Genomic DNA, 26,088 nt, shown 5'->3' on the forward strand with positions numbered 1-26,088 from the left:
TTATTTTGCTGGAATTGAAAATGCCTAGTTGGCTGGCCATGAGCTGTGAATCTCTGTGACACTGCAGCCTTTTTGTTTGTTTGTTTGTTTGTTTGTTTTTTGTCTTTTGTTGTTGTTGTTATTGTTTTTGTTGTTGTTGCTATTTCTTGGGCCGCTCCTGCGGCATATGGAGGTTCCCAGGCTAGGGGTTGAATCGGAGCTGTAGCCACCGGCCTACGCCAGAGCCACAGCAATGCAGGATCCGAGCCGCGTCTGCAACCTACACCACAGCTCACGGCAACGCCGGATCGTTAACCCACTGAGCAAGGGCAGGGACCGAACCCACAACCTCATGGTTCCTAGTGGGATTCGTTAACCACTGCGCCACGACGGGAACTCCTGTTTGTTTGTTTTTTAAATCTTTTATTTTAGGGCCGCACCTGCAGCATATGGAGGTTCCCAGGCTACTAGGGGTCGAATCGGAGCTGTAGCTGTCGGCCTACATCACAGCCACAGCAATGTCAGATATGAGCCATGTCTTTGATCTACACCACAGCTCATGGCATCCTTAACCCACTGAGCGAGGCCAGGGATTGGGTTCATTACTGCTCAGCCACAATGAGAACCCCCACACTGCAGCCTTTACGTCAGCTTCTCTTGGCTTTTCTTCCTAGCTGTTAAATTACAATCAGGTGAGGCAGGTTACCTTATAGATGTATGATTTTGGTGAAATCAACATTTTCATATGGTTTTGTTTAGCTGACAGGCTGTCTGCGGATGACCTGAACTCCCTGATTGCTCATGCGCATCGCCGCATTGACCAGCTGAACAGGGCGCTGGCTGAACAGAAAGCCACAGAGAAGCAGCATATCGCCCTAGCCTTGGAGAAACAGAAGCTGGAGGAAAAGCGGGCATTTGACTCGGCCGTGGCAAAAGCATTAGAACATCATAGAAGTGAGATACAGGCTGAACAGGACAGAAAGGTAAAAGAAACGAGAACAGTTGCCTCACATTTAAAGTGAATCTAACTTGATTACCTACTTCTGGAGATAATAGCAACAGTTACTGACTTTAAACTTACAAGCTGTAACTCGGGTCACCTCACTTCTTGAGTAGAGTTTTGGCCTTTGCTCTAGTCAGAACTTCTAGGGAAGGACTGGTCTAGCGAGTGCCTTTATGTTGAGCCAGTGCAGAAGTGCTAAGAAAGGAGCTGCTGGTATCCAGGATTATCTAGTTGATCGTTTCCCAGTGGAGCCTCTGTCCACTTAAGCAAGTGCTGAAAGAATCTCATTGGATTCTGAGTGTATTTTTCTCCACAAGTGTTTTTAGATAGTTGGTTAAGCCTGGATGAAACAGCTGTAGTCTTCTGTCTGTCACATGGTGTATTGAATAGGTGTCTATGGGCTGATTTGGGAACCTGACTTCTCATCTCGTTCATGTCTTCTCAGCCACGCAGTTGAAGCGCTTTCCTCCCTAGGCTGCCAAGGACACCAAGCCTGTTGGCCTTCCCCCACTTTACCCTTCTTTGCTCAGCCTCTCAAATATCAGCACACGTGGGCATTGTTTTTGTCTTTTTTTTTTTTGCTATTTCTTGGGCCGCTCCCGCAGCATTGTTTTTGAAAGCTTTTATCCTTATCCATCTAGGCTGCTTCCAAGTGCTCTTAACTATGGCCTTGAAGTTTAAATACTGTCTCTCGCTGACTTTGTTTGTTTTGTCTTTTTGTCTTTTTGCCTTTTCTAGGGCTGCACCCATGGCATATGGAGGTTCTCAGGCTAGGGGTCTAATCAGAGCTATAGCCACCAGCCTACTCCAGAGCCACAGCAACGCAGCATCCGAGCCTCGTCTGCAACCTACACCACAGCCCATGGCAACGCTTAACCCACTAAGCGAGGCCAGGGATCGAACCTGCAACCTCATAGTTCCTAGTCAGATTCGATAACCACTGAGCCACAATGGGAACTCTGTTGCTGACATTTATATTGCTGGCTCTGATCTCTGCCTTGGCTTCAGGGGCTGTCCAGCAGCTGACTGGATGTCTCCAGTTGGATTTTCAGTTAGTCATTTCAAACTCAGCATACTCAAAACAAGTTTCTTGATTCTCTGCAACCTGTCTCCCAGCCCCTCAGCTCATTTGTCTCTAAATAAACCTCCATCTACCCAGTTGATCAAGCCAGAGATCATGTCCAGTTAGTTGTTCCTCCATCAGCTTTCACATCCGGGTGACTGGCAGAGTCCCAGCTCTGCTCCAGAGTAAATCCCCACAATCTCCACTTTTCTCTTTCCCCATCGCCACCACATTAGTTGGCAGAGTATCATCTCAACAGGTTCCCAGTTTTTATACCCATCTTCTATGTCTATTTACACAGGCAAGTGGCCCTTATAATACAATGTATTCTCATCAGACACTGACTGCCACTGCATTTTCTATAAAATCCAAGTTCTTAAGTTATACCAAAAAGGCTCTTGATCTCACTCCTGCTTGCTGTGAGCCAGATTTCCCTTACTTCCCAGTTATCCTGGGACTTTTTGTTGCCATTTTGGTGCCTTGACTACATCTTTTGCCTTGAAGTAGCCCTCTCCTGTTCCTCTCAATCCCAAAGGAGAGCCCCTGTATTACTTTCTCTCATATTGTCCTATTTATTTTCCTAAAAACAAGTATCATGATCCGAGATGTCTGTTGACTTGTCACCGATTCCTCTATTGAAATGTGCACCGCAAAAGAGGAGCAAATTTGCCCTGAGCATCAGTCCGTCCAAGCTTATAATAAGTAAGCACTGCCTGGCACCCAGGGCTGGCACTTCATAAATACTTATACACTGACTGAAGGATTCGTCCATTAACTATAACAACTATATTGTTTCTGAGAAAAAGTTACTTATGAATTCCAGGTAATTTAGTATTAAATAATTTGTAATCTGACCCATGGCTAATTTTTATGCCAGATGTGATATAGGCTTTTCATAGTTTTGGCTTGATATGCCATGTGTTTGTTAAAAATCAAAGTGATTAATAATAAGCAGTTTCAGAGCAGTTTTTTTTCTTTGTTGAGAGAAATTGGTTCAGTAACTGCCAGCTATTTGTTAATTTTCTGAACACTTCTGCACAGGGGGCATTGCTATTCACGGATGAGAAAATGGAGCCTTAGAAGATGAATAGTTTCCTCAAGGCCATGCAGATGGCTGCTGTGAAGCTGTCTTTGATCCCAAGTCTTTGTAGTTATTTTTTTCTGTCATCTTGGACTTCTTAATTCTTGGGAGAGTGAGACTTGGGAAGTGACAGCGTTTTGTAGAGGAGGCAGTCTGGTGATAGGGAAGAAACACAAATTTGGGAGTTGGTAAGAACCCTGTTTGAAATCTGATTTTGTCACAGCCCTGGTTTGAGTCGCCTTCCAATATCCAGCTTTCTGATTCACGTGGGAATTGCAAGTAGAGAATGTGTCATGGGTCTAGCACGTCCCAGGGACCTGGACGCTGCTCCTTTGCTAAAAGCCCGCGTGGGGCATTGAGAACTTCTCCTTCCTGTGCTTGGCTTTACAGGTCGAGGAAGTCAGAGATGCCATGGAGAATGAAATGAGAACCCAGCTTCGCCGACAGGCTGCTGCCCACACCGATCACTTACGAGATGTCCTCAGGGTCCAAGAACAGGAACTGAAATATGAATTTGAGCAGGTGAGGACCTGCTGTAAAGTATCAACTCCCCTTCACCCTCCCTTTCCCCTTTACATTGTTACACCCTGCTTTCCCTCCTTTCTAACGTGTTCCATGTCTTCCCGCCTGAGGGTGCCGAAGAATAATGTAAGATTTCTAATGGTGCCTATTCTTGGTGGAGTGGAGGGGGCTTTTGTATATTTACAGATCTGTTCCTTTTTATTACTTATTTATTTTGGCCACACCACAGCATGCCTTTGTTCCTGGGCTAGGGATTAAACCTGTGCCACAGCAGTGATGCTGGATCCTTAACCACTAGGCCACTAGCGAACCCTTTTTACATTAAGGTGTACCCATGTGTTAGTGATGAGGTGTGTTTTGTGTCTGTGTTCTAGTCATTTGGAGCCATCAAAGCTTTAAGGAGGGTTGGCATGGGGGTTCCACAAATGCAGATGGTAATGACTTGATGTTTGTATCTCCTGGTTTATCTCCATAAACTTTCTTTGGATTATATGCTAGTTCTCAGATTTTTCTATCTGAGGAAACTTCCTAGAGAGATTAAAGTTTGAAAAATCACAGCAAATCAGCTGTTCTACCTTTAATCATAATTAGTTTTTACTCAGCAAGTCATTTTTATATTATTGTGTCTCACAAGAAGGGTTTCAAATAAGGAAATCTTGCAGAAAACTGAAATTTATTCCAAGATGAAAAGGTACATTGCTTTAAATTTTATTTGATGGGTCTTTTTTGGGAGAAATGAACATAAAAGCTCTTAAGTACAAGATATTAAATACAATTATTTTCTAAAGTTGTCACTTTCTCCCTTTAATAGACTTTTTTCTTCTTCCTCTAATATTAGGTTCCACCTGTAAATTTATAGATTATACATCAAATATAAGCTTTAGGTAATTTCTGAAACCTTACACATAATGTAGGAGTTTCATGACACTTGCTTTGAGATGTCAAAGGCCCTCTTTGCTTTTGAAGGTATCAGCTGCTGGAAGACTTAGTGGCCCAATAAATGACATGCAGTGATTGAAGTAGCGTCACCTTTTTTCTGTGCACTTTTTATCATTTCAGGACCTATCTGAGAAACTCACTGAACAAGAATTACAGTTTCGTCGGCTCAGTCAAGAGCAAGTCGACAACTTTACTCTGGATATAAACACTGCCTATGCCAGACTGAGAGGAATCGAGCAGGCTGTTCACAGTAAGTGCACAGGCCTCTGAGAGATGGTTTCGGTCAGCCCCACCTCTTAGGGTGATTTCTTATTACGAGGGTCATGGTATATACATCGTCGACATTAGGGAATGAAGAGGCCCAAGTCACTCTTATTGAACTATATTCACCTCTTGGAAAATTAGCCCCAGATTTGATAAGTTTGGAACACAGTTGTGAGAAGAAATGAAAAAGAATCTAGCTTGAGGTTTTTACTCCCTTATGTGGTGACAGGCAAGAGGTCACCATTTACAAGGCAGTTTACCCAACACTCTGGTTTTGTCTCACATGCCCTGCAGTGTGCTGCGTGCTTGTCCTCCAGGCTCTTGGCTTGTCTCCAGCCCTGCTGTTGGAGGCTTATCTGGAGGGTAGCTACAGGGGCCTCTCTGCCCTGTTGAAAGTGTAAAATGTCCTTATAGTGAAGATGTCAATGAAATGGGTTTCTTTGGGATGTGATGGAATTGTTTTTGGCAGATGAATGTAAGAGTAATTAAGTACCCATGAAATGTCCAGATCCAGTCGTCTTCCATTCCTATCCATGAAGTTTCTGATGGCCTTAGTTATTACGTCTTAGCCTAGTTTATCCTTTCTTTCTCAAATATTTCTAAAGATAAATACATCTGGTATCTGTTGTCTTAGATGTCACAAGAAGAGGGAAGGGAAGAGACTCCTCCCAGCTTTGTCCACGGTTTTAGTTAAAATAAGTCCTCATCAGATTATGTCAAGCCCTGTCGCCCCATGTGAAGAGGTCTGCTAGGAAAAACCCATCACAAGAAGTGGTGGGATGGGCTTGGAAGGAAGAGGCCGCCTCTGGCTCCACCTTTCTCTTGAGAGACTTTATTTAGCTTGTTGAAGGCACATCAGTTCTCTGGATATATGAGACGGTTGTGTGGTCAGGTGGAGAAAAAGTCTTTGCTTTTTTTCCCCCCAACAGGTCATGCAGTAGCTGAAGAGGAGGCCAGAAAGGCCCACCAACTCTGGCTCTCGGTGGAGGCATTAAAGTACAGCATGAAGACGGCGTCCCCAGATCTGCCCACTGTTCCCCTGGGTAGCGCGGTCGAGGCCGTCAGAGCCAGCTGCTCCGATAGTGAATTTACCCAGGCTCTAACCGCAGCTCTCCCTCCAGAGTCCCTGACCCGAGGCGTGTATAGTGAAGAGACCCTTAGAGTCCGTTTCTATGCCGTCCAGAAACTGGCCCGAAGAGTAGCCATGATTGATGAGACCAGAAATAGCTTATACCAGTACTTCCTCTCCTACTTACAGTCCCTGCTCCTGTTCCCACCTCAGCAGCTGAAGCCACCGGCAGAGCTCTGCCCTGAGGATACAAGCACATTTAAATTACTGGCCTATGCCTCCTATTGCATTGAGCATGGTGACCTGGAGCTGGCAGCTAAGTTTGTCAATCAGCTGAAAGGGGAATCCAGACGCGTGGCCCAGGACTGGCTGAAGGAGGCCCGAATGACCCTAGAAACTAAGCAGATAGTGGAAATCCTGACGGCATACGCCAGCGCCGTAGGCATAGGAACCACCCAAGTGCAGCAAGAGTGAGGGCTAGGAAGTCTCACAGTCACACTTCAGGTCAGAGGAAATGAGTAATATGTGACGGGTTTGCAACAGGGCCTACAAGTGAGGTTACAAGTACTGTTCTTTGTGTTCACGCCTGTCGCATTTGTATTATTTCCTCTTGCTATCATGTCAGTCAACTCCAGGAGTACTTTATTTGCAACTTGTGTAACATTTTCTGTTTTTCAGGTTTTACTGATCAGGCTTGCGAGCCAATCAAAATGACGTTTGTGATCACTATTACTATTGATTTTGCCCTTGGAGCAAACTGAATAAAAACAGAAAGATGAAAACTGTATGTAGCTTTTCCCTTTTCAAAAAATGCAATTTCTGGGAGTTCCTGTGGTGGCAGAGGAAACGAATCTGATTAGCATCCGTGGGGACACAGGTTCAATCCCTGGCCTCACTCAGTGGGTTAAAGATCCAGCACTGCTGTGGTGTAGGTTGCAGACACAGCTAGGATCCCAAATTGCTGTGGCTGTGGTGTAGGCTAGCAGCTGCAGCTCCAATACCACCCCTAATCTGGCGGCTTTCATACACCTCGGGTGCACCCCTAAAAATCTGTATTGTAGGAAATTTGAGATTGGGAGAAGCAGCAACAGCAGAAGTAGGAACTTATGGGCAGTTGGTTTCCAGGCTGTGGACTAGGCCCCAGAAGTACTCTAGGCCTGTTCTTGGCTGGTTGTGGTGAACTGATTCCTGCCAGTCAAACTCAATAGTTATGTACAAACCAAAATGCCAATGCATTTACAGCTGTAGACGCACCATTCTAGTGATTTCAAAGGCACCAGGAGTACTATGTATCCCAAACTTTTTCGACTGCTACCACAGGAAGAAGTTGTATTTTATGTTGGGACCCATTCAGCCAGACACACTTCTGTGCATGTACACAGGAAACAGTTTCTAGAGCCACCGCTTCCCCTTTCTACTTATGATAACACTGTGTCAGCCCCTTCTCTACCCATAAATTAATCCCACAGTTCTAAAGAGTTCACCGCTCCCAGTTCTGAAACATCAGTGCTCCTTTCTGGTGTGTGGACTGTGAATCTCTTCACCAAGTGGGGTGGTGAGCCTGGAACCTTAAAGGGATTGAATAATTCTGTGACCTACTTGAACCAGAGAACTTGCTTTCCAAGGCCTGGAGAGGGACTGTGAGGCATGAGCCAGCAAAGTGCTGCTGTTGTGGGAACAGGTTCTGCTGGTACAGGTGGTCCTTGCCTGTGCAGTGTGGCTAGACAACCATCTTTGACAGGTTGGGCTCCTTCCCCCCTCCCCGTGTGTGCCTTACATCTAACCACCAAGTTAAACATGCCCAGTTCTCTGATAACTGCCGCTCTTCCACTGAGATCCAATCAAAACGGTCCTATAAAGCTTACCCTGCCCATTCACACTCCTAGGGACTGCTAGCTCAGAGCAGGTCCTGTTAGAAGTCAAACAGCTGACATGATCGAGCGCGCTAAGATATGTGTGTCAATGTGCACTGCAGAGAGATGTCACAAATCTTAGCCACATGTAATGCACTTCATTTTCTAAGCCGCTCCATTAAAACAGTCTGGTTAGCATTCACAAAAATTGATCTCCAACCCTGCAGTTTTAAAAGACAACGCATTTTATTGTTAGCATACTCAAATGTTTTGTTGAACCAAAACCCACAACTCGTAGGTTATTTACTTTGACGTAGAAAAACCGAATACCTTTTACTATTAGAGGCTAAAGAATGAATGCAAAACAACCCCATGGGCCTTTAAAAAATTTTTTTCTGAACAACTGAAAACAGTTACTTGCCCGGAGTAGGGTGTGGAATACCTGTAGCAGGGCTAAGACCACCATGCCTGCCGCATTATCACCCACTTCACATGACATCATCCCAGGTGGACAGTCCCCCAACTAACTCCAAGGCTTCGAAACACTGCAGTGAGGATTCAGCACTCGGACAGGGGAGACAGCTCTACGTCTGTAAGGAAGGACACCACCAAGTACCTACTCAGCCAAGAATCAGGAACCGGGGCGAAGGAGGGGCTGAGTGAACAGAAGCTCCCAAGCAGCCAGGTTCTTTACCTGTCACTTTGCTCATTTGCTTGGCCATGAGCTAAGGGGCTACTGGGACCATGCACATGAGTACTTGGGTAGCTAACTACTGGCATTTCCCCTGCCTGCTCTGTCCCTCCATTAGATGCCTTAAACTGATGATCTAGGAGAAAACATAAGCCAATACTTAGGTTTCTGAGAATGAGTGACTGTGTCCTGGCCAGAGAATGGCAGATGGAGACGGGGACAGGCACTATGATAGACATCGGTCCAGGAGCCCAGAAGCATCGACCATGGCAGGGTAAAGACAGAGGTGCTTGTCTGAGAATGCAGGAGATGCCCGGGCCAATCTGGAAATCAGACATGACCTGGCAGTCTAGGCAGTGCTGGAGACCCTTGTGAAGCTCCTGCAACCCTCCCAAACCGTTTGCTTCTAATACCATTTCCCAGTCACAATGGTAAGAGATGCTAGAGGCCAAGGTTCTGGAACTGCTGCATTGCCAGTAATCCAGTCACGTCAAGAAGACACTTGTCTGTCATCACACACACATCATTACAGCACAACCGAAGAAGGTGCCAACACTCAGAGATGAAACACTCTTGCGCAAGCCCCAAGCCTAGCAGGAGACTATGGGCTCCACAAAAATAATGGAAACGCATATACATGTACCTTAATTACAACATTTACTCACAGCTTTAATTTTCCCAGCTGTGCAGCCCAAACTCCTGCCACTGTTGTTTAATCAGTTTTCTCTGATGCAAATTTTCCACATAAACATCCCTGAGGCTGGGATACTACTGACCAACTGTGATATAACTGTACGGAGACTCCTTCAGACGCTTTCTCTGCGGTGGAGGAAGCACCAGTGTCACAGCGTCAGCCAAGAGAGGCTGAAGTCCATGATGGGGGAGGGCAAAGTGCACTGACAGCAGTAGACAGACACTGCACGGGAAACGAGGGGCCATGTACCACGTAATGTGTTCAAAGAAAACGGTAGTGGTGCTTCTGTGCGTGCATGGCCAGTTTAGTCTAGGAATTTAACCTAAATCAGTCAACGCTGCAGTTCTCAAGGGCCACTGCAGCAGTGTGCTAGGCCACAGCTGCTCCTGATTCACCCACTTTCATTTGCCTTCACTGATGTCGCTGTCACTGTCGCTGTCACTGTCACTGCTGCTGTCACTGGTCAATGCAGTTAGCTCTCCCAGGGCTTCCCTGTAAGAAAAAATCAACTGGAGAGTTATATGGCAACTCAGGCCCTAAAGGGTTCTACCAAGTAAACAAATCTACACACGCTCCCTGACTTGTATGACAAAGGAAACAAATCATTACACCAATACTACATCCTGAGTTTCTGCAAAGAAAGGAAATTCAGGCACAGAAAGCTACAATCATTTGAGTGGGCAGGAGACCAACAGTTGGCTCCAGTTCTATAACTTTCCTCCACGCTGATGGCGTGGAACCCACGTACCTCTGCTCCTGGGTGAGCGTGAACTCAGCCATTACTCTCCGGGTGAGTCCCTCACAAACAGGCAAGCTGAAGGCACTTGCCAGCTTCACTAGCTCGATGGCCTGGGCAGGGCTGCTGGATGCTTTTGCACTGTCCAGAAACTCATTCAGCAACTCAGCCCTATAAAAGAATGGCAAAATTGTCAACAGCCCAACTAGACTCCTCAAAGATTTACATACAACATCCAGGACCTTTATCAAGTTCAGTCATAAAGTCCTCAGTACTAGCTTTGGAGACAGTTACATGAAGTCTAACTTCAAACGGCCAAAAAGACAGTGAACACTGGCTGGTTCCCCGTCGTCACTGAGGATCGCCCAAGGTACCCGTGTGCTGCGCTCATGGAGCACAGGTTAACAGCGCTAGCCTCGCCCTCCACAGTGGGAACCACTATCGTTTGCTTGCCTCTCAGAAAAGTGCCCACTGCCAAGGCTAAGGTCTGAGGACATTCTGACCTCCTCCCTCCTGGCTAGTCAGGGGTGTACCAGGCAGGCCTGGTAACTTACCTAGGGATCTTATTATGCTTCCTGAAAAGCCCCAACATTTTCCTGTTCAAGATAAGATAGGAAGATGATTACGAATACTAAAAGAGTGGGAAGCAATCGAATGATCATGGCTCTTCTCCCGGACTCAAAGACTAAGCTTCCATCCCAACAGCGAAGTGCGAGCTCCTGAATACACGTCTGTGAGCCCCACTGCCTCCCAGCCCCATTTTTACATCAGAATCACCCGGGTGCTTCAACTCCCTCCCCGCAAACTTCATATATGCACATTACAAGTTCACAGGCAAACCTGACTGGTTGCTGGTATTGTGAACTGCTGGGGTACCTCCCAGGGGCAGTGGGGATGTTACAATCACTGTGCCCTAAAAGGACCCTGTGACGCTCGGGCTCAGATCAAGGCATGGTCTCATGTAAGTGCTCGCCATCATCCTGCCACGTGCAGGACAAAGGAGAAACACATACACTCAGCTCCCATGATCAGCTGAGGTCCGTACCCCTGCGCCAATCATCACAGCCCGATTCCCAAGTGTGTGTCAACCTGCCCGAGTCAACAAATCCAGGCAACAAATGATTCTGTTGCAGCTGCAAAGGTGACGCATGATTCACTACCAGACAGCAAAGCCTTTTCCCTAGAGACAGCGAACAGCCACGCCCTGGACCAGTCATTATATATTCTGATTAAGGTCCTTTCTTGGGAACAAGCCATGCACAATTACCTCCCCACCCCTCCTCACTGGCTCCGAGAACCTACATTTCCATCCCAAAAAACTCACAGGGGAACCACCTGTGACTGCCCCTACCAGGTCTCTTCCACTGACCTCTGCTTTTGTAAAAATGAATATGCAGAAGGTCTTCACTCACGATTAAAAAAGAAAATGAGAAGTGCCGACGAAAACAATGAAATAGCACACAGGGCACAAACCAAAGACGGGTTTTAGTCAAGACCAGGTTTAGTAAATACTGGTCACCTCCAGTTTCTGGAAGTGCCGGTACACAGCCCACATTTGAAGCTAGGGTGGGGAGCATCCACAGATGAAATACTTGAATAAGCCAAATGTCCAAAACACTCTAAATTAAGATTCTTTGATCACTTTGCTCTATTTAAGTGAACAGATAAGTGACTGCCTACAAATACAGAAAACAAGCATCAAACCATACCCTCTCTTAAGCACATGGTGTGCACTGGTTCTTCTTCCACAAGCTTGCTTTTGAGTTGCAATTTGGAAATTCCCACAGAAAACTCATTATGTGGAACATACAGTCACCTGAGAAGCTGCACGTCATTCGGTCAAATAAGAAGCTCTCCTGACCAGGAGAAATGTTCTCCGAGGTCCAGGCTCAGAGGCTTCCAGGTTACACGTGCCGAGCCTACTGCACTCACCAGGCTTCCTGGGTCCTCCCGGCCCTTAGGAAGAGGACAGCCACGTAGTTCAGAGAGCTGGCAGGCCACTCGGGAGCAGTCTGTCTGGCATCCTGGCTTTCGTAAGTCGATTTGATATCTGCAGCACAGTCAGCAAACGCCACCTGCAGCTGAGAGGCTCTGAGAGTCAGCCGAACTGCCTAACTGGTTTTATGAGGGTTCAGGATTTCAGTGGACTCCAAAGGACCATTAGGATTTTGGATCAATGCATTTTCACTGTTTGAATGGCACATTGCAGGTACAGCACATGGTAATACAGTGTTTTTTCTTTAAAAAAAAAAAAAAAAAGGCATTCTGCCCTGGGTTAATAATTTGATTAGCCACATACTTCAAATTCAGCTATGGGTTTGTGTTTTCTTTTTAAAAGAGAAATTTAAAGAAAAAAGCGAGCTGTTATTAACCATCAAGACTGAAGAGAAACCAGTACCACTCTGCGCGCTTTGGCCTAGAGGAATGAGGGACTTTAGAAATGGTACCCTAAGGGTTGGACATATTCAGATGTGTAATTTACACCTGGGTTTAGATGGCAGGATTCTCCACAACAGATGAAACCGGGGAGATCAGCCTCAGCAGGCCCTCAGTATTAGAGGGTATGCTGGTTAGCAAACATCTAATAATAGCATCAAAACCTGTGTGTAATACAAGCCTACCTCTGGTGGGTGCTGGTCTCTTGCCATGAGCATCAGAATCTCCTCTTTCAATTCATTGCGGAAAGTGTGACCGTACTCTTTACTATCTTGAGAGAAACAAAAAAGAACTGAATGAGAAGTGATCACTGCCACGTAAAACCAACACTTTGGCTGACTGCCAGAAGGCACCTGTATTTTTTGGTGGAGGGAAATAAACTGCTGCTATGTACCGCAGGATTATGGAAAGGCAGCAGGATGATTCCTGATAGGAAAGGACAAGGGAACAGTGAAAGCCGGTGCCAGTGCCCTGCTCCCTGGCAAGTGTTAGCCCAGCTCGCACTCCACTCGAGTTCCACACTTTAAAGCATGTGGGCGAGTTCCCATCATGGCTCAGTGGAAACAAACCTGACTAGCATCCATGAGGATGCAGGTTTGATCCCTGGCCTCACTCAGTGAGTTAAGTATCCGGCTTTGCTGTGAGCTGTGGTGTAGGTCACAGATGCTGCTTGGATCTGGCATTGCTGTGGCTGTGGCAAAAGCCGGGAACTACAGCTCCAATTTGATCCCTAGCCTGGGAACCTCTCCTATGTGGCTCTAAAAAGGCAAAAAACAAAACAAAACAAAACAAAAAACACACAGGAATCGTCAATGGTCTTGAAATGTGAATTAGTCCTGTGAAGGAGGAAGGCAAGGCTAGGGTCTCAGTGTCTCAAGGTAACTACGGGCAGAAGAAATTAACTGTATGATCAGAGTCCTCTAGTGGACGAGATACAACATCTTTTGCAGCCAATTCACACACAGATCCACAATCATGGCTGTTTATTAGAAACCCAAGTATTACTAACTGGTAAGCTACTGAAGTGGTGATGCTACACATTACAGAGGAACTTGGGGTTGAGATTGCGGATATGCCATGTAATTAACATGGATGTCACACAAGTGCATGAAACAGTCTTTTCTTGTCATGAAGGAACTAATTTGGTTATTTTCAATACATTTTTACTCATGTAATCCAATATGCAATATGAGCTACTGACCCTGAAGTAGACAAAATAATAATGCATTCAATCTGAATTTAACTGATTAAAAACAGAAGTTTTCTTCCCTAACATTAACATGCTCGTTAATCAAAACAAGAAAGTGAGACAGGTCTAGACATATAAGCTGAAACTGACCTTTCCAGATCTGAGGAACCATATCTAGCCGGTTGGCCACATCTAATGCTTGGAGAAGGTCTATCATCGTTTGGGAATGGGGAAAGAAGACCTGATTAAGAAAACGCAAGTAAATGTTTAAAGCACCACTCAGCAAGGACACCCACAAACACATCTACAATGACAAATGGTAAGTTAGCATCTTACTGAAGGTATCAGATCCTTGTACCACTTCAAGGTGACATCAATTTGTTCCATGAAGCAAAGCAAATTAAAGAATTTGGAGCTGTAATGGAGAAAGAAAGAACATTTAGTGGAAAATCCCTGCCTAACAGTGGAGTGATTCAATTACAGCACAGGCACATGATGACACATTACATGGAATTAAAAAACTTGGAGTTCTCGTTGTGGCACAAAAGATTAAGGATCTAGCATTGTCTCTGCAGTGGCACAGCTTTGATACCTGGCCCATCACAGTAGATTAAGGATCCGCTGTTGCTGAAGCTGTGGCTCAGAATCAATCCCTGGCCTGGGGAACTTCCATTTTGGCTTGAGTATGGCCAAAATGAATGAAAATATAAATAAAACTTTAAAAAATAAAAGCAGTTTATAAGTTACACACAATCTCAAGTTACACTGGCCAACGCTTGACTCAGAAGGCCTATCTGTGCTTTCTGGACTTGCCAGTTAATGCCTCCTTATCCTCAACTCGTTATTGATGCCACCTCCTCAGTACATTCTCAGCTAGTGCTGAGGAGAGAGTATCCCATTCATTTAAAAAGCATTCAATGTGGAGTTTCTGCTGGGGCACAAGCGGATCGACAGTATCTCTGCAGTGGCAGGGACACAGGTTTGATCTTTAGTCCAGTGCAGTAGGTTAAGGATGTGGTATGGCCATAGCTTTGGCAAAGGTTGCAACTCCAGCTTGGATATGACCCCTGGCCTGGGAACTCCACATGTGCAGCCGAAAAAGAGAAAAGCGTTCATTGTGAAGTGAGGATTTAGACACATAGATGATTATCATCACACACTATAAATAGGCTGCCTCCTTAAGTTCCTATTTTTATGCACCTAAAAGCAAAAGGAGCTTCTTGGAGTTCTCTGGTAGCTCAATAGGTTATGGATCTGGTTTTGTCACTGCTGTGGGGCGGGTTTCATCCCTGGCCTGGGGACTTCCAAATGCCATAAGCAAGGCCAGGGGACAAAAGTCTCTTTGGGCTCCAATATCTTAAAAAAAAAAAAAAAAAAAGACTGAGATGAATGCTTTAAGGACCCACTGTACTATGAATTTAAAAATATAGAAGAATGGAGTTCCCATCGTGGAGCAGTAGAAACGAATCCGACTAGGAACTATGAGGTTGCAGGTTCGATCTCTGGCCTCTCTCAGAGGGTTAAGGATCCAGCATTGCCGTGAGCTGTGGTGTAGGTCGCAGATGCGACTCGGATCTGGCGTTGCTGTGGCTCTGGTGTAGGCTGGCAGCTGCAGCTCCAATTAGACCATTAGCCTGGGAACCTCCATATGCCATGGGTGCAGCTCTAAAAAAAGGACCAAAAAAAAAAAAAAAAAGACACACACAAAAAAAGTAGAAGAATGTACAGAGGAAAGATAATGTGGATTTAAAGTGTTACAAATAAACACAGCTTAAAAGATACACACCAAACATCTCAGTCTGGCAAATCAGTTTTACCACTGTTTGAATCTCCAAGCATTCAATTATGTTTATCATTAAAGTCAGGGTCATGCTGCCTGAAACCAGAGTTGAGACAAGAGGGTGCCCAGCAGACTCCTACTTGCAGAATTGAATTCTGGTTGCAAACAAGTGCCCATTAATGCAAAACAACACATTTCCAATACACTTACTAATAGAAATTACGACGATGATCAGATCCAATCAATTTCCAGTTGTCTCCAGTGTTTAAAAGGCCATGGACCTGGTAAGCAAGTTCTAGATCTCTGAGAGATGAGCACTGAAAATTTACAAGTAGTAAATAAGCATCACTCTGCAATTCTTATGAGCCAAACTGTGGCTTATAACATAAAGAACAAAAAAGTACAGTTATCTGTAGAAACAGCTATGCTGATTTAACATTTTACTGGTTGACAACAAATAAGTTAGGATTACAAGAAACTGGAGGGAAAATAAAAACAAATCAAGTTTTGTGAAACTTAAAATAAAATAACTTTAACCTAGTAATTATTCTAAGACACTTGGTTGTCATGCAGAGGACTGAGTGCTCACTCCAGTACCACTAGATTGGCAAAAATCCTAAGAAATGACCCCAAACACCACCAACAGAAGTGCTTCCCTCCTAAGAAATAACTGTACTGCCAACAAACAAAATGCCATGGAAACATGCTTGGACATGCATGTTTGAATACCTAGAGGAAAAAAAACTTGGAAGGATACATATACACTAAACTGGAAAGCAATTATCCTAGGGGAACAGGATATGCTAATTCATTCTAAAACTGCTTGTAATTTTTCCTATGATTAGCATGATAAAGGAAAAAACTAAAATAAAAGTTTTAATGTTTTAAAAAGTTACCAGCAGGCAAATATTACATACTTTGAAACCTTATCTGAAGAAAGGTAAGAAGACAATGTATACAATAAGATAGGAATGTTGTGATTCTGCAGACATCTGAGAAAAATGAGAACTGAAGACAAACAGAAGTGAGAGGAAGTGAAAGAATGAGAGACCCCCCCACCATAAATTTAGTAAATGGATAAAAGAAAAAAGACAAAAGTTAAAACAAGAAATGGTACTTACAACCCTCATGGCTGACTGAAAAAACATATCTGAAAAATCAAAGTCCACAACAACCTTGGTTACTATGGTTAAAATATGTTTTTAAGACAGTAACATTAGCAATAATCCTGGCAACAAAACTGGTAACATGTAAGACAAACCTAAAGGAGTCAGAACTTCAGAAGCATACAGCAAGGGCCTCTGACATTTGTGCTTTCTCAGATAATCACCCAATAGGGTATTAAGCTAAATTAAACCCTGTCCTAATCACAAGGCTCAAACACTCGGCAGTCAGGAAAGCAGGCTCTGTCTTATATAAGCAATTTCTGTACACACCATCATCCGGGTCTCTTGGAGAAAATCTCTTTCCCATTATTTCATTCATTATATCATAGATGATGAGGGACGATCCTTTTGAAGGGCTTTCTGCAGAACAAAAAGGCAACTGGGTTTTATCATGAGTCCACATCCTGCATAAACACCAGGTGTGCAGAACCAGTCCTAAGGCCGTACTTCTCCTTACTACACCTGTGGCCCAAGACACAGTGCTGGCTGGGCGTATCCTGGAGAAGGAAGGAGCACCCTACCAACTGCAGCCCTGCCCTGGACCTGCGTACTTAAGAAAACAAACATGTTTTTGCTATTAAACACTTGTGTTCCTTTTAACTATAATCAGGATGAGAACCAAGGTGGGGGGAGGGGGAAACCTGTAGAATTAACAGATGTGGGGAGTCCTTAAAACCACATAACTGAGGACTGATATGCCAGAAAATGCACCTATGATATTTTCAAACAGTTCACATATTTAAAGCAGTAACATAGTTTTCTTTTTAATTCATAGTTGAACCTGAGGCATATGGAAGTTCCCTGGCCAGAGGTCAAATTGAAGCTGCAGCTACCAGCCCACACCACAGCCACAGCAATGCCAGATCCAAGCTGCCATCTGTGGCCTACACCATAGCTCAGGGCCACGCCATATTCTTAACCCACTGAGCGAGGCCAGGGATCAAACCCACATCCTCACGGACATTGTTGGGTTCTTAACTCACTGAGCCAGAACGGGAACTCCAAAGAAATACTTTCAATGATAGTATAGGTATACTTTTCAAGTTCCTCAAGCATGTTTCCATTCGTTAGCAATCTTAGTTATCCTACTATTATATAATAACCTATTTTGTATGTATCCCTTCTTCATTATTTTAGGCTTTCTCCTTTAGGGTAAATTCCTAGAAATTATTATTGTAGGCAGTCAATTTATATCCCTAAGACATCGATTCTCCCCCTGGCACAGACCTGGGTATTACTTAGGAAGCAAAAATACCAGTGACCTAAGTCAGCAACAAAACCAGAGTGATGTGTGATGTTGCTGAGAAATGGAACAGGCTTTGGCATCAGAAGTGTTAGTTTCACCATGATGACACTAAGGCTGAGTAAAACTTTAGAAGATAAAATCACCATGGAAACCATGTATCTGTTTTCAAGATAAAGTCACTCCTACCAACAAAGGAGAAAACAAACACTTCTCTATAGGTGAGAATGTGAATTCTATAAAACTAGCACCCCCAACCCCCAACAGAAAACAAGGTTTTCTGTGTTTTTCACATATAAAGCTTATTGTGGGAGAGAAGGACAAGGTTCATCATTTCTGAACCAGGGGTTCGTTCTCAGGTTGGGGCAAATGGATAAGAACCAACAGACTGTGAGCCTATAATGTGCCTTATAAGCACAGGAAAAGACACTGTCATAATTTACTCTATCATCACACACTGATGGCTTCGCTCAGGTTAAGGTATCCAGTCCCTTCCAACACAGCTGCTCAATGGCAGAGGTGCTATTTCAACTCAGGTGTGCCTGCTGCAAAGGCCATCCAACAGAGCACAGGAGTCCTAAAACTAGGTGACAAATGGAACTTCAAGGTTTTCCCATGAGGCTTCAAAGTCAGGTCAAGGTTACTGTGGAGCAGCATTATCCAACTGCTTCCTGAAAAAGTGGAAATGTTCTAGATCTGCATCAATGAATGGCTACTGAGCACTAATGTGATGAAGGAATTCTACATTTTATTAATTAGGAGTTTGCTTGTAGCACAGTGGGTCAAGACTCCAGCACTGTCACTACAGCGGCCAGGTTGCTGTTGTGGTGCAGGTTCAATCCCTGACCTGGGAAGTCCATATGCTATAGGCATGCAAAACAACAACAAACAAATTAAACATCCATTTGTGGATAAGTGGCTGTTGTACTGGACAGCATAGTTCTAAGAGCAAATGAACCCCAAACTAAAGTACCTTCTGACCAAAACTGCAAACCACCATTGTTAGTACATTTAATGACCTCTCTCTGCTCTAGCTCAAGTTTGACATCACAAACAAGATCACTATCTTCAAGAACAGCTCAGGCTGTAGACAATGTTATTCTGTAGACTAGTCTTTTTTTTTTTTTAAGATCATAGTTTATTTATTACTTCAGATAAAAAGATAGGATACATATTAGGGAATCCCTTAAAATTCAACCTAGAGTTATACACCATTTAGTACTTTTGCACTGAATGTTAACAAAAAAAAAAATCTCTAAACACCTGAAAGCCCCACTAGTAACATGAACTATGGTAATAAAAAATCTGACATATTATTTGTTCAATATATAGTATTTACACTGTGAAACCAAAGGTGACACAATAATGATAAATAGTAAAAAAATAAACTTTAAAAAGCAAAGGTTTATATTCTTACAACGTGCTAATCATAATTGTATCTAAAAAGTAAAACAGCAGAGCTTTCTGTTACAAAATTCTTTTTTTTTTTTTTTTGGTCTTTTTGCCATTTCTTGGGCCGCTCCTGCGGCATATGGAGGTTCCCAGGCTAGGGGTTGAATGGGAGCTGTAGCCACCAGCCTACGCCAGAGCCACAGCAACGTGGGATCCGAGCCGCGTCTGCAACCTACACCACAGCTCACGGCAATGCCGGATCGTTAACCCACTGAGCGAGGCCAGGGACCGAACCTGCAACCTCATGGTTCCTAGTCGGATTCGTTAACCACTGCGCCACAACGGGAACTCCTGTTACAAAATTCTTAATCATCTGAGTTGTAGTCATTACCTGCTACCGATTTACATGCAACCTCTGCTAGAACTGACATTTGATTTTTTTTCTCCCAAGAAAGTGTGGGTAAACGACATTTAAGAGCAGACATTAATTTATTTGTGGACAGAAAAAGATAAAACTGTACTCAAGATTAGTACTAGTCACAAGCCCCTTCCCTATAGAAATGATAAAACTAGTAAGACCAAAAAAAATCCAAATAAAGGAGATGCATATAGGCAAAGACTACCATGAATGGCACAGCTCAAAAAATCTTGAAACGAATCAGACATACATCTTTTCTCTCTCAATGATGAGAGGGCTATTCTGCCATCAAATAATAATGACTGTAGCAAGTAAGGGGCACTAGGTGTATAGATAATTATATCTTGCAAAATACTAAGATGGCAGGGGTGGCTAGAAGAAAGAGCAATTTATATATAATTCAAACTATATACAGCATAACTGGAATGTAGCCCATTCCAAACTGACTTTGTGAAACAACTGGACCTTTATGATTTAACAGTTAAAATTATAACAAGTGTAATAACACAATAGAGTTACATGGGTGTGAACTAGTCTTAATTCTAAAGCAGTAAAGTCAGCCTAATGTCTACAGAAGTTAGTATAACATAACCGACATACATACCATGTTGATAAAACAGCTGAATAACATAGTGATACGTTGCAAGTGAGGGTTCTTGTATTACAGGGTACATGGAAAAAAAATTAAAGAAGAAGTCAAACACAGCTACACAAAACATAGCTTACTGAGGCATGCTGAAAAGCACATTAATAGTAGTATTTAAATTCCTCTGAACAAAGATATTTTGCTCAGCTCATGTGATTAATGTAAAGCATCACAGTGGAAGGTGTCATAAAGGTTGAATCTCACTTAGAAAGTCTAGACGCAGGAGTTTCCATTGTGGCTCAGCAGGACTGTTACTGCTATGGCTCTGGTTATAGCTGTGGCGTGGGTTCAATCCCTGGCCCAGGAACTTTTGCATGCCGTGGACTCGGCCAAAAACAAATAAAAAGTCTAGATACCTATTACTAAAACGTTAGAGAATAGACTATACTATGATTCTTCATTGAAGAGCACTAGATCAAACTGAAGTGAACTGATTCCCAAAACAACTTCGATAAAGTACTAAAACATACAGTACCACACAGCTGGGTTCAAATACTTAATTATGCTAGAAAATGTCACGAAATTTAAAACCAGTCAACTGGTTTTAAATGAACAATTCTCCCCAGAATCAAGAGAGCCATAAAAAAGTACTTAAGTTACTAAAAGAGAATCACTTGTCATAAACAACAGAAAGATGACAAATAGTAAATACACAATTAAAAAGTGTGCCAGAAGGCGAAAGGAAATTCCTAAAATATTATGTAAATGGTAACAACAGTTTAGCCTCTTTTTTGCTTATCTGGACCTGAAACCTCAGTCTCCAATGAGGTACGCTAAGAACACACCCTCACCTATTCCAATGGCTTTCATTTCCCGTAGTGTCTGTAAGGCTGGCAATTTTCCAAATGCATAAAATCTTCGGAGACATTTCAGAATAGTATTAAAGGTCTGTAGATTGGGTTTCACATTCTGTGTCACCATTTGTTTCAGCAGGTCCTAGATGAATCAAGAGGAGGAAGTATTTTTATGCCTGGGTAGGTAATCTGTCCAATAAACTAACAGTAACATACTAAAAAAGAATTGGGCACTCTATGTCTGAAGAAGGTTAATGAAGCCCCAATCTAAGAATTATCTAGGAGTTCCCGTTGTGGTGTGGCGGTTAATGAATTCAACTAGGAACCATGAGGTTGCGGGTTCGGTCCCTGGCCTTGCTCAGAGGGTTAAGGAGCGGGCGTTGCCGTGAGCCGTGGTGTAGGTTGCAAATGTGGCTTGGATCCTGAGTTGCTGTGGCTCTGGCCTAGGCCGTCGGCTACAGCTCCGATTAGACCCTTAGCCTGGGAACTTCCATATGCTGAGGGTGTGGCCCTAGAAAAGGCAAAAAGACCAAAAAAAAAAAAAAGAATTATTTACTAACTAGAGGACCAGTAACTCTGTGCCTTAGAGAAGTCCCTCCATCAGTCACTCCAGCCCCACATGATCAGGTGGCCAAAGGTTGACTACTGCAGAGTTTGAGACTGAAGCAAAACAGATGACAATATGGACTGTGTTTTTTTTTTTTTTTCATTTTCCTGCATGAGCAGTTGATATGGTTTCTTTTCTTATTACTTCAACCCAGTGATTTCAATTTTCTAAAACTTTTTATTAAAAAAGTGTCTTAATGAAAAAATCATCATGAGAAATAAGTGAATAAAGCAATCCAGGTCTTCCTAGATTGTAGCTGTATGCTTAGGTCACACGTCAGATACAGCTACTTAAACTACAGGGTTGCTGGAAGGGCGTGAACGCAGTTACTGCCAAGAGGATGCCCAGTGAATACCAGCTCCACCCCATGTATTCCTATCAAAGGGTATTTTAGGCATATTAGAAGACAAAGTGAGGGTTCATCCTTACCAATATATTATTCCATCTTTCTTCAAATTTTTCATTCACTACCAATGCTGTTGCTTCAATCAATGAATTGAAAGTGTATACATCCGCTATAAAAGAAGAAAACTATTTCAACAAAATTCAGGGTTGGATGAAAATGGAGAAATCTCAACGGATACTGCAAAAAAAATACAAAAAACTGTAAGAGAATACTATGAATAATTATATGCCAACAAATTTGACAACCGAGAAGGAATGGACAACTTTCTAAAGACTTACAGCCCACCAAAACTGAATCAAGAAGAAACAGATCAACTTAACAGACCAATCACTAGAAATGAAATTGAATAATGTAATAAAAACACTCCCTACAAACCAAAGTCCAAAAGACCAGATGGCTTCACAGGCGAATTCCACCAAGCATACAGAGAAACTTACACGTACCCGTCCTAAACTTCTCCAAAAGGTTGAAGGAACACTCCCAAAGACATTCTATGAAGCCACTGTCACGATAATACCAATACCAAAGATACTACCAAAAAAGAAAATTATAGGCCAGTATCTCTAATGAATATAGACACCAAAATTCTCAACAAAATTTTACCCAACTGAATCCAGCAACATATAAAAAAGGATCATACACCATGACCAAGTGGGATTCATCCCAGGTTCACAAGGATGGTTCAACATAACCCAAATCAATCAACGTCATACACCACATTAACAAAAAAGAAAAGTCAAAAACCACGATCATCTCAACAGATGCAGAAAATGCATCTGACAAAGTCCGACATCCATTCATGATGAAAACTTTTACCAAAGTGGGTACAGCAGGAACATACCTTAACATAATAAAAGTCATTTATAACAAACCCACAACAAATATAATAATCAATGGAGAAAAGCTGAAAGTCTTCCTACTAAAATCTGGAACAAGACAAGGATGCCCATTCTCACCACTTTTATTCAACACAGTATTGGAAGTCCTAGCCAGAACAATCAGACCAAAAAAAAAAAAAAAAACAAAATTGGAAGGGAAGAGGTAAAATTGTCACTGTCTGCAGATGACATGATACTATATACAGAAAACCCTAAGGACGCCACACAAAAATTATTCCAACTGATCAATGAATTCAGCAAAGTAGCAGGATACAAGATTAACATTCAAAAATTGGTTGCATTTCTACTAACAATGAAACATTAGAAAAGGAATACAAAAATAAAATAACTTTTAAAATTGCACCCCCCAAAATTAAATACCTAGGAATAAACCTGACCAAAGAGGTGAAAAGACTGATATGCTGAGAACTATTAAACATTAATCAAGAAAAGAGGATTCAAAAAATGGAAAGATATTCCATGTTCCTGGGTTGAACTCTTCCAGGCTTCAGACAATATTACAAAGCTACAGTAATTAAGACAGTGTGGTCCTGGAACCAAAACAGACACACAGACCAATGAAACAGAAAAGAGAAACCAGAAATAAACCCAGACACCTACAGTCAATTAATCTTTGACAAAGGAAGCCAAGAACATAAAATGAGGAAAAGTCAGTCTTTTCAGCAAGTGGTGCTGGGAAAACTAGACAACCACATGTAAATCAGTGAAACTGGAACACATCTTCACACCATGCACAAAAATAAACTAAAAATGGCTTAGACTTAAATATAAGACAAGACACCATCAAACGCCTAGAAGAGAACATAGGCAAAACATTCTCTGACATTAACCTTACGCATGTTTTCTCAGGTCAGTCTCCCAAGGCAACAGAAATAAAAGCAAAAATAAACCAATGCGACCTAATCACATTGACAAGATTTGGTGCAGCAAAGGAAACCATAAAAAAGAAAAAGACAACCTATGGCATAGGAGAAAATAGTTTCAAATGATGCAACTCACAAGGGCTTAGTCTCCAAAATACACGGACAACTTATACAACTCAACAGCAAAAAAAACTAACTACCCAACTGAAAAATGGGCAAAAGACCTGAAAAGACATTTCTCCAAAAAAGATACACAGATGGCCAAAAGGCACATGAAAAAATGCTCAACATCACTAATTAGAGAAATGCAAATCAAAACTACTATGAGACACCTCACACCAGTTAGAAAGACCATCATTAATAAATCCACAAATAACAAATGCTGGAAAGGGTGTGGAGAAAAGGGAACTCTCCCACACTGCTGGTGGTAAAATAAATTGGTACACCCACTATGGAGAATAGTATGGTGGTACCTCAGAAAGCTAAATACATAGTATAACTACCACATGACCCAGCAGTGCCATTCTTGGGCATATATCCAGACAAAACTTTCCTCAAAAAAGACACATGCGCCTGTTATGTTCACTGCAGCACTATTTACAATAGCCAAGACATGGAAACAACCTAAATGTCCACTGACAGATTATTGGATTAAAAAGATGTGGTATATATACACAATGGAATACTTCTCAGCCATAAAAAAGAACAAAATAATGCCATTTGCAGCAACATGGATGGAACCAGACTCTCATACTAAGTGAAGTTAAGTCAGAAAGAGAAAAATAAATACCATATGATATCACTTATATCTGGAATCTAGTATATGGCACGAATGAACCTTTCCACTGAAAAGAAACTCATGCACTTGGAGAACAGACTTGGGGTTGCTAAGGTGGAGGGAGAGGGAATGGGATGGACTGGGAGTCTAGAGTTAATAGATGCAAACTACTGCATTTCAAGTGGATAAGTAATAAGATCCCGCTGTATAGTATAGCACAGGGAACTATTATCTAGTCATTTATGATGGAATATGATGGAGAATGAGAAAAAGAACGTATATATATATATATATATATATATGTGTGTGTGTGTGACTGGGTCACTTTGCTGTTCAGTCGAAACTGACAGAACACTGTAAACCAACTATAATGGGAAAATAAAAATCATAAAAAAATTGGGGGTTGAAGATTAAAGGCAAAGTGGTAATGCACACGTGTCCTCAAAGCTAGGAAGCCACTCTTTTCTGCAGCTCTTGACTCCAGCTCTGATCACCAACACCACGGCAAAGATTAAGAATGAGCTCATAATTGAGGCCAGACCCTGACAGTTTCCAGGTACTTGAGACAGAAAGAAACGACAGGGGAATTCTCCAAACACACTTACCTCGGAGTCTGTTGTTTAATAATTCAGTATATAAGTTTAATGCCTGCAGAGGAGCTTGATGCTGGAAGAGGGAAAGGATAAAAATTAAGCACCATCAAATCTGTTTAATAAATATTTGCAGGGCTTGGGAACATAGTAGTAAACAGACACAGTCCCAGTTCTCAAGAAGCAAATCCTCTGTGCAGTGGTTCTCGATGGGGCCACTTTCGCTTCCCAGTGACACTAGATAATGCCTGGAGATATTTTTCATTTTCACAGCTGTGATTTGGGAAGGCTAGACCACTAGCATGCAGTGGGTAGAGGCAGCTCCTACATATTCTTCAGGCACAGGCCAGCCCCTGCATAATGAAGCACCTGGCCCAACTGTGAGTCGTTCTGAGGTTGAGGAACCCTCATTTAGTTGGGCATTAAATATAAAAACACATAAAAGAAATGTTACCTTCACCATTCCCCGGATCATTGTGCAGTAGGAATGTGCGTTTTTCTCCGGCATTAGAGCAAAGATTCTCTCAGCATTGTTTTTTGCTCTAGACACAAAAAAGTAAATGGTAATCACCAGAAACAGGAAAAACCAGTAACAGCCACAATTTACTGAGAGTTTAACAATTTTCTAGGCACTGTGCTAATTAAGCACTTCGTGCATATAATTTCAAGTAATTTTTGCCACCCACAGAGGAAGATTTGGTTATCATTTTGAAAGTGGGAAAAACTGAGGTTCAAAGATGTTGCATAAAAAAGCAATATAGACTCAAGGCGTTAAACAAAAAGCAAACTGCACAACAGGGTACATAGTAAAGTTTCCCCCACCCTCCTTCCATCAGCTATAATTCCCCAGAGGCAACCACAAGTGGTATCTCCTAAATCCTTTATCCTATTCTAGCCTATGTACACAAGGCACATTCTAGCCCACATTCTCCTCCCTCCGTCCATCAATACCTTATTTATATAAACCATGCCGTACCTTGATTCTCC

At 42.7% G+C, this 26,088-nt stretch overlaps 2 protein-coding genes and 1 non-coding gene across 10 annotated transcripts in view; 1 reads left to right on the top strand and 2 right to left on the bottom strand.

Moving 5' to 3' along the window:
• IMMT (inner membrane mitochondrial protein) overlaps positions 1–6,705 on the top strand; it is a 51,686-nt gene extending 44,981 nt beyond the window's left edge. For all 6 annotated transcript variants that reach the window (XM_047781600.1, XM_047781598.1, XM_047781601.1 and 3 more), the window contains 4 exons: positions 739–962; positions 3,517–3,648; positions 4,708–4,837; positions 5,781–6,705. In XM_047781600.1, coding sequence (XP_047637556.1) covers positions 739–962; positions 3,517–3,648; positions 4,708–4,837; positions 5,781–6,394 — 1,100 coding nt within the window. In that variant the 3' untranslated portion in view covers positions 6,395–6,705. The remainder of the gene's footprint in view (positions 1–738; positions 963–3,516; positions 3,649–4,707; positions 4,838–5,780) is intronic.
• Positions 6,706–9,104: 2,399 nt separating this feature from the next.
• The window catches only part of PTCD3 (pentatricopeptide repeat domain 3), a 34,093-nt gene continuing 17,109 nt past the window's right edge, over positions 9,105–26,088 (bottom strand). Inside the window, exons 10-24 of one of the 3 annotated variants that reach the window (XM_047781605.1) lie at positions 25,556–25,643; positions 25,117–25,177; positions 21,995–22,080; positions 20,956–21,100; positions 20,123–20,173; positions 16,736–16,825; positions 16,421–16,449; positions 15,510–15,616; positions 13,856–13,934; positions 13,670–13,760; positions 12,516–12,601; positions 11,827–11,975; positions 10,449–10,490; positions 9,907–10,065; positions 9,105–9,650 (exon numbers count right to left, since the gene is read on the bottom strand). In XM_047781605.1, the coding sequence (XP_047637561.1) occupies positions 9,560–9,650; positions 9,907–10,065; positions 10,449–10,490; positions 11,827–11,975; positions 12,516–12,601; positions 13,670–13,760; positions 13,856–13,934; positions 15,510–15,616; positions 16,421–16,449; positions 16,736–16,825; positions 20,123–20,173; positions 20,956–21,100; positions 21,995–22,080; positions 25,117–25,177; positions 25,556–25,643 (1,354 nt within the window). In that variant the 3' untranslated portion in view covers positions 9,105–9,559. The remainder of the gene's footprint in view (positions 9,651–9,906; positions 10,066–10,448; positions 10,491–11,826; positions 11,976–12,515; positions 12,602–13,669; positions 13,761–13,855; positions 13,935–15,509; positions 15,617–16,420; positions 16,450–16,735; positions 16,826–20,122; positions 20,174–20,955; positions 21,101–21,994; positions 22,081–25,116; positions 25,178–25,555; positions 25,644–26,088) is intronic. The other 2 variants (XM_047781607.1, XM_047781606.1) reach the window with 2 other exon arrangements.
• On the bottom strand, positions 10,829–10,963 carry LOC125128559 (small nucleolar RNA SNORD94). Its single transcript, XR_007135266.1, has one exon. It is a non-coding gene; the product is annotated as a small nucleolar RNA SNORD94 (small nucleolar RNA).

This window comes from Phacochoerus africanus, chromosome 5 (genome assembly GCF_016906955.1).
Source record: "Phacochoerus africanus isolate WHEZ1 chromosome 5, ROS_Pafr_v1, whole genome shotgun sequence".
Taxonomy (NCBI): domain Eukaryota; kingdom Metazoa; phylum Chordata; class Mammalia; order Artiodactyla; family Suidae; genus Phacochoerus; species Phacochoerus africanus.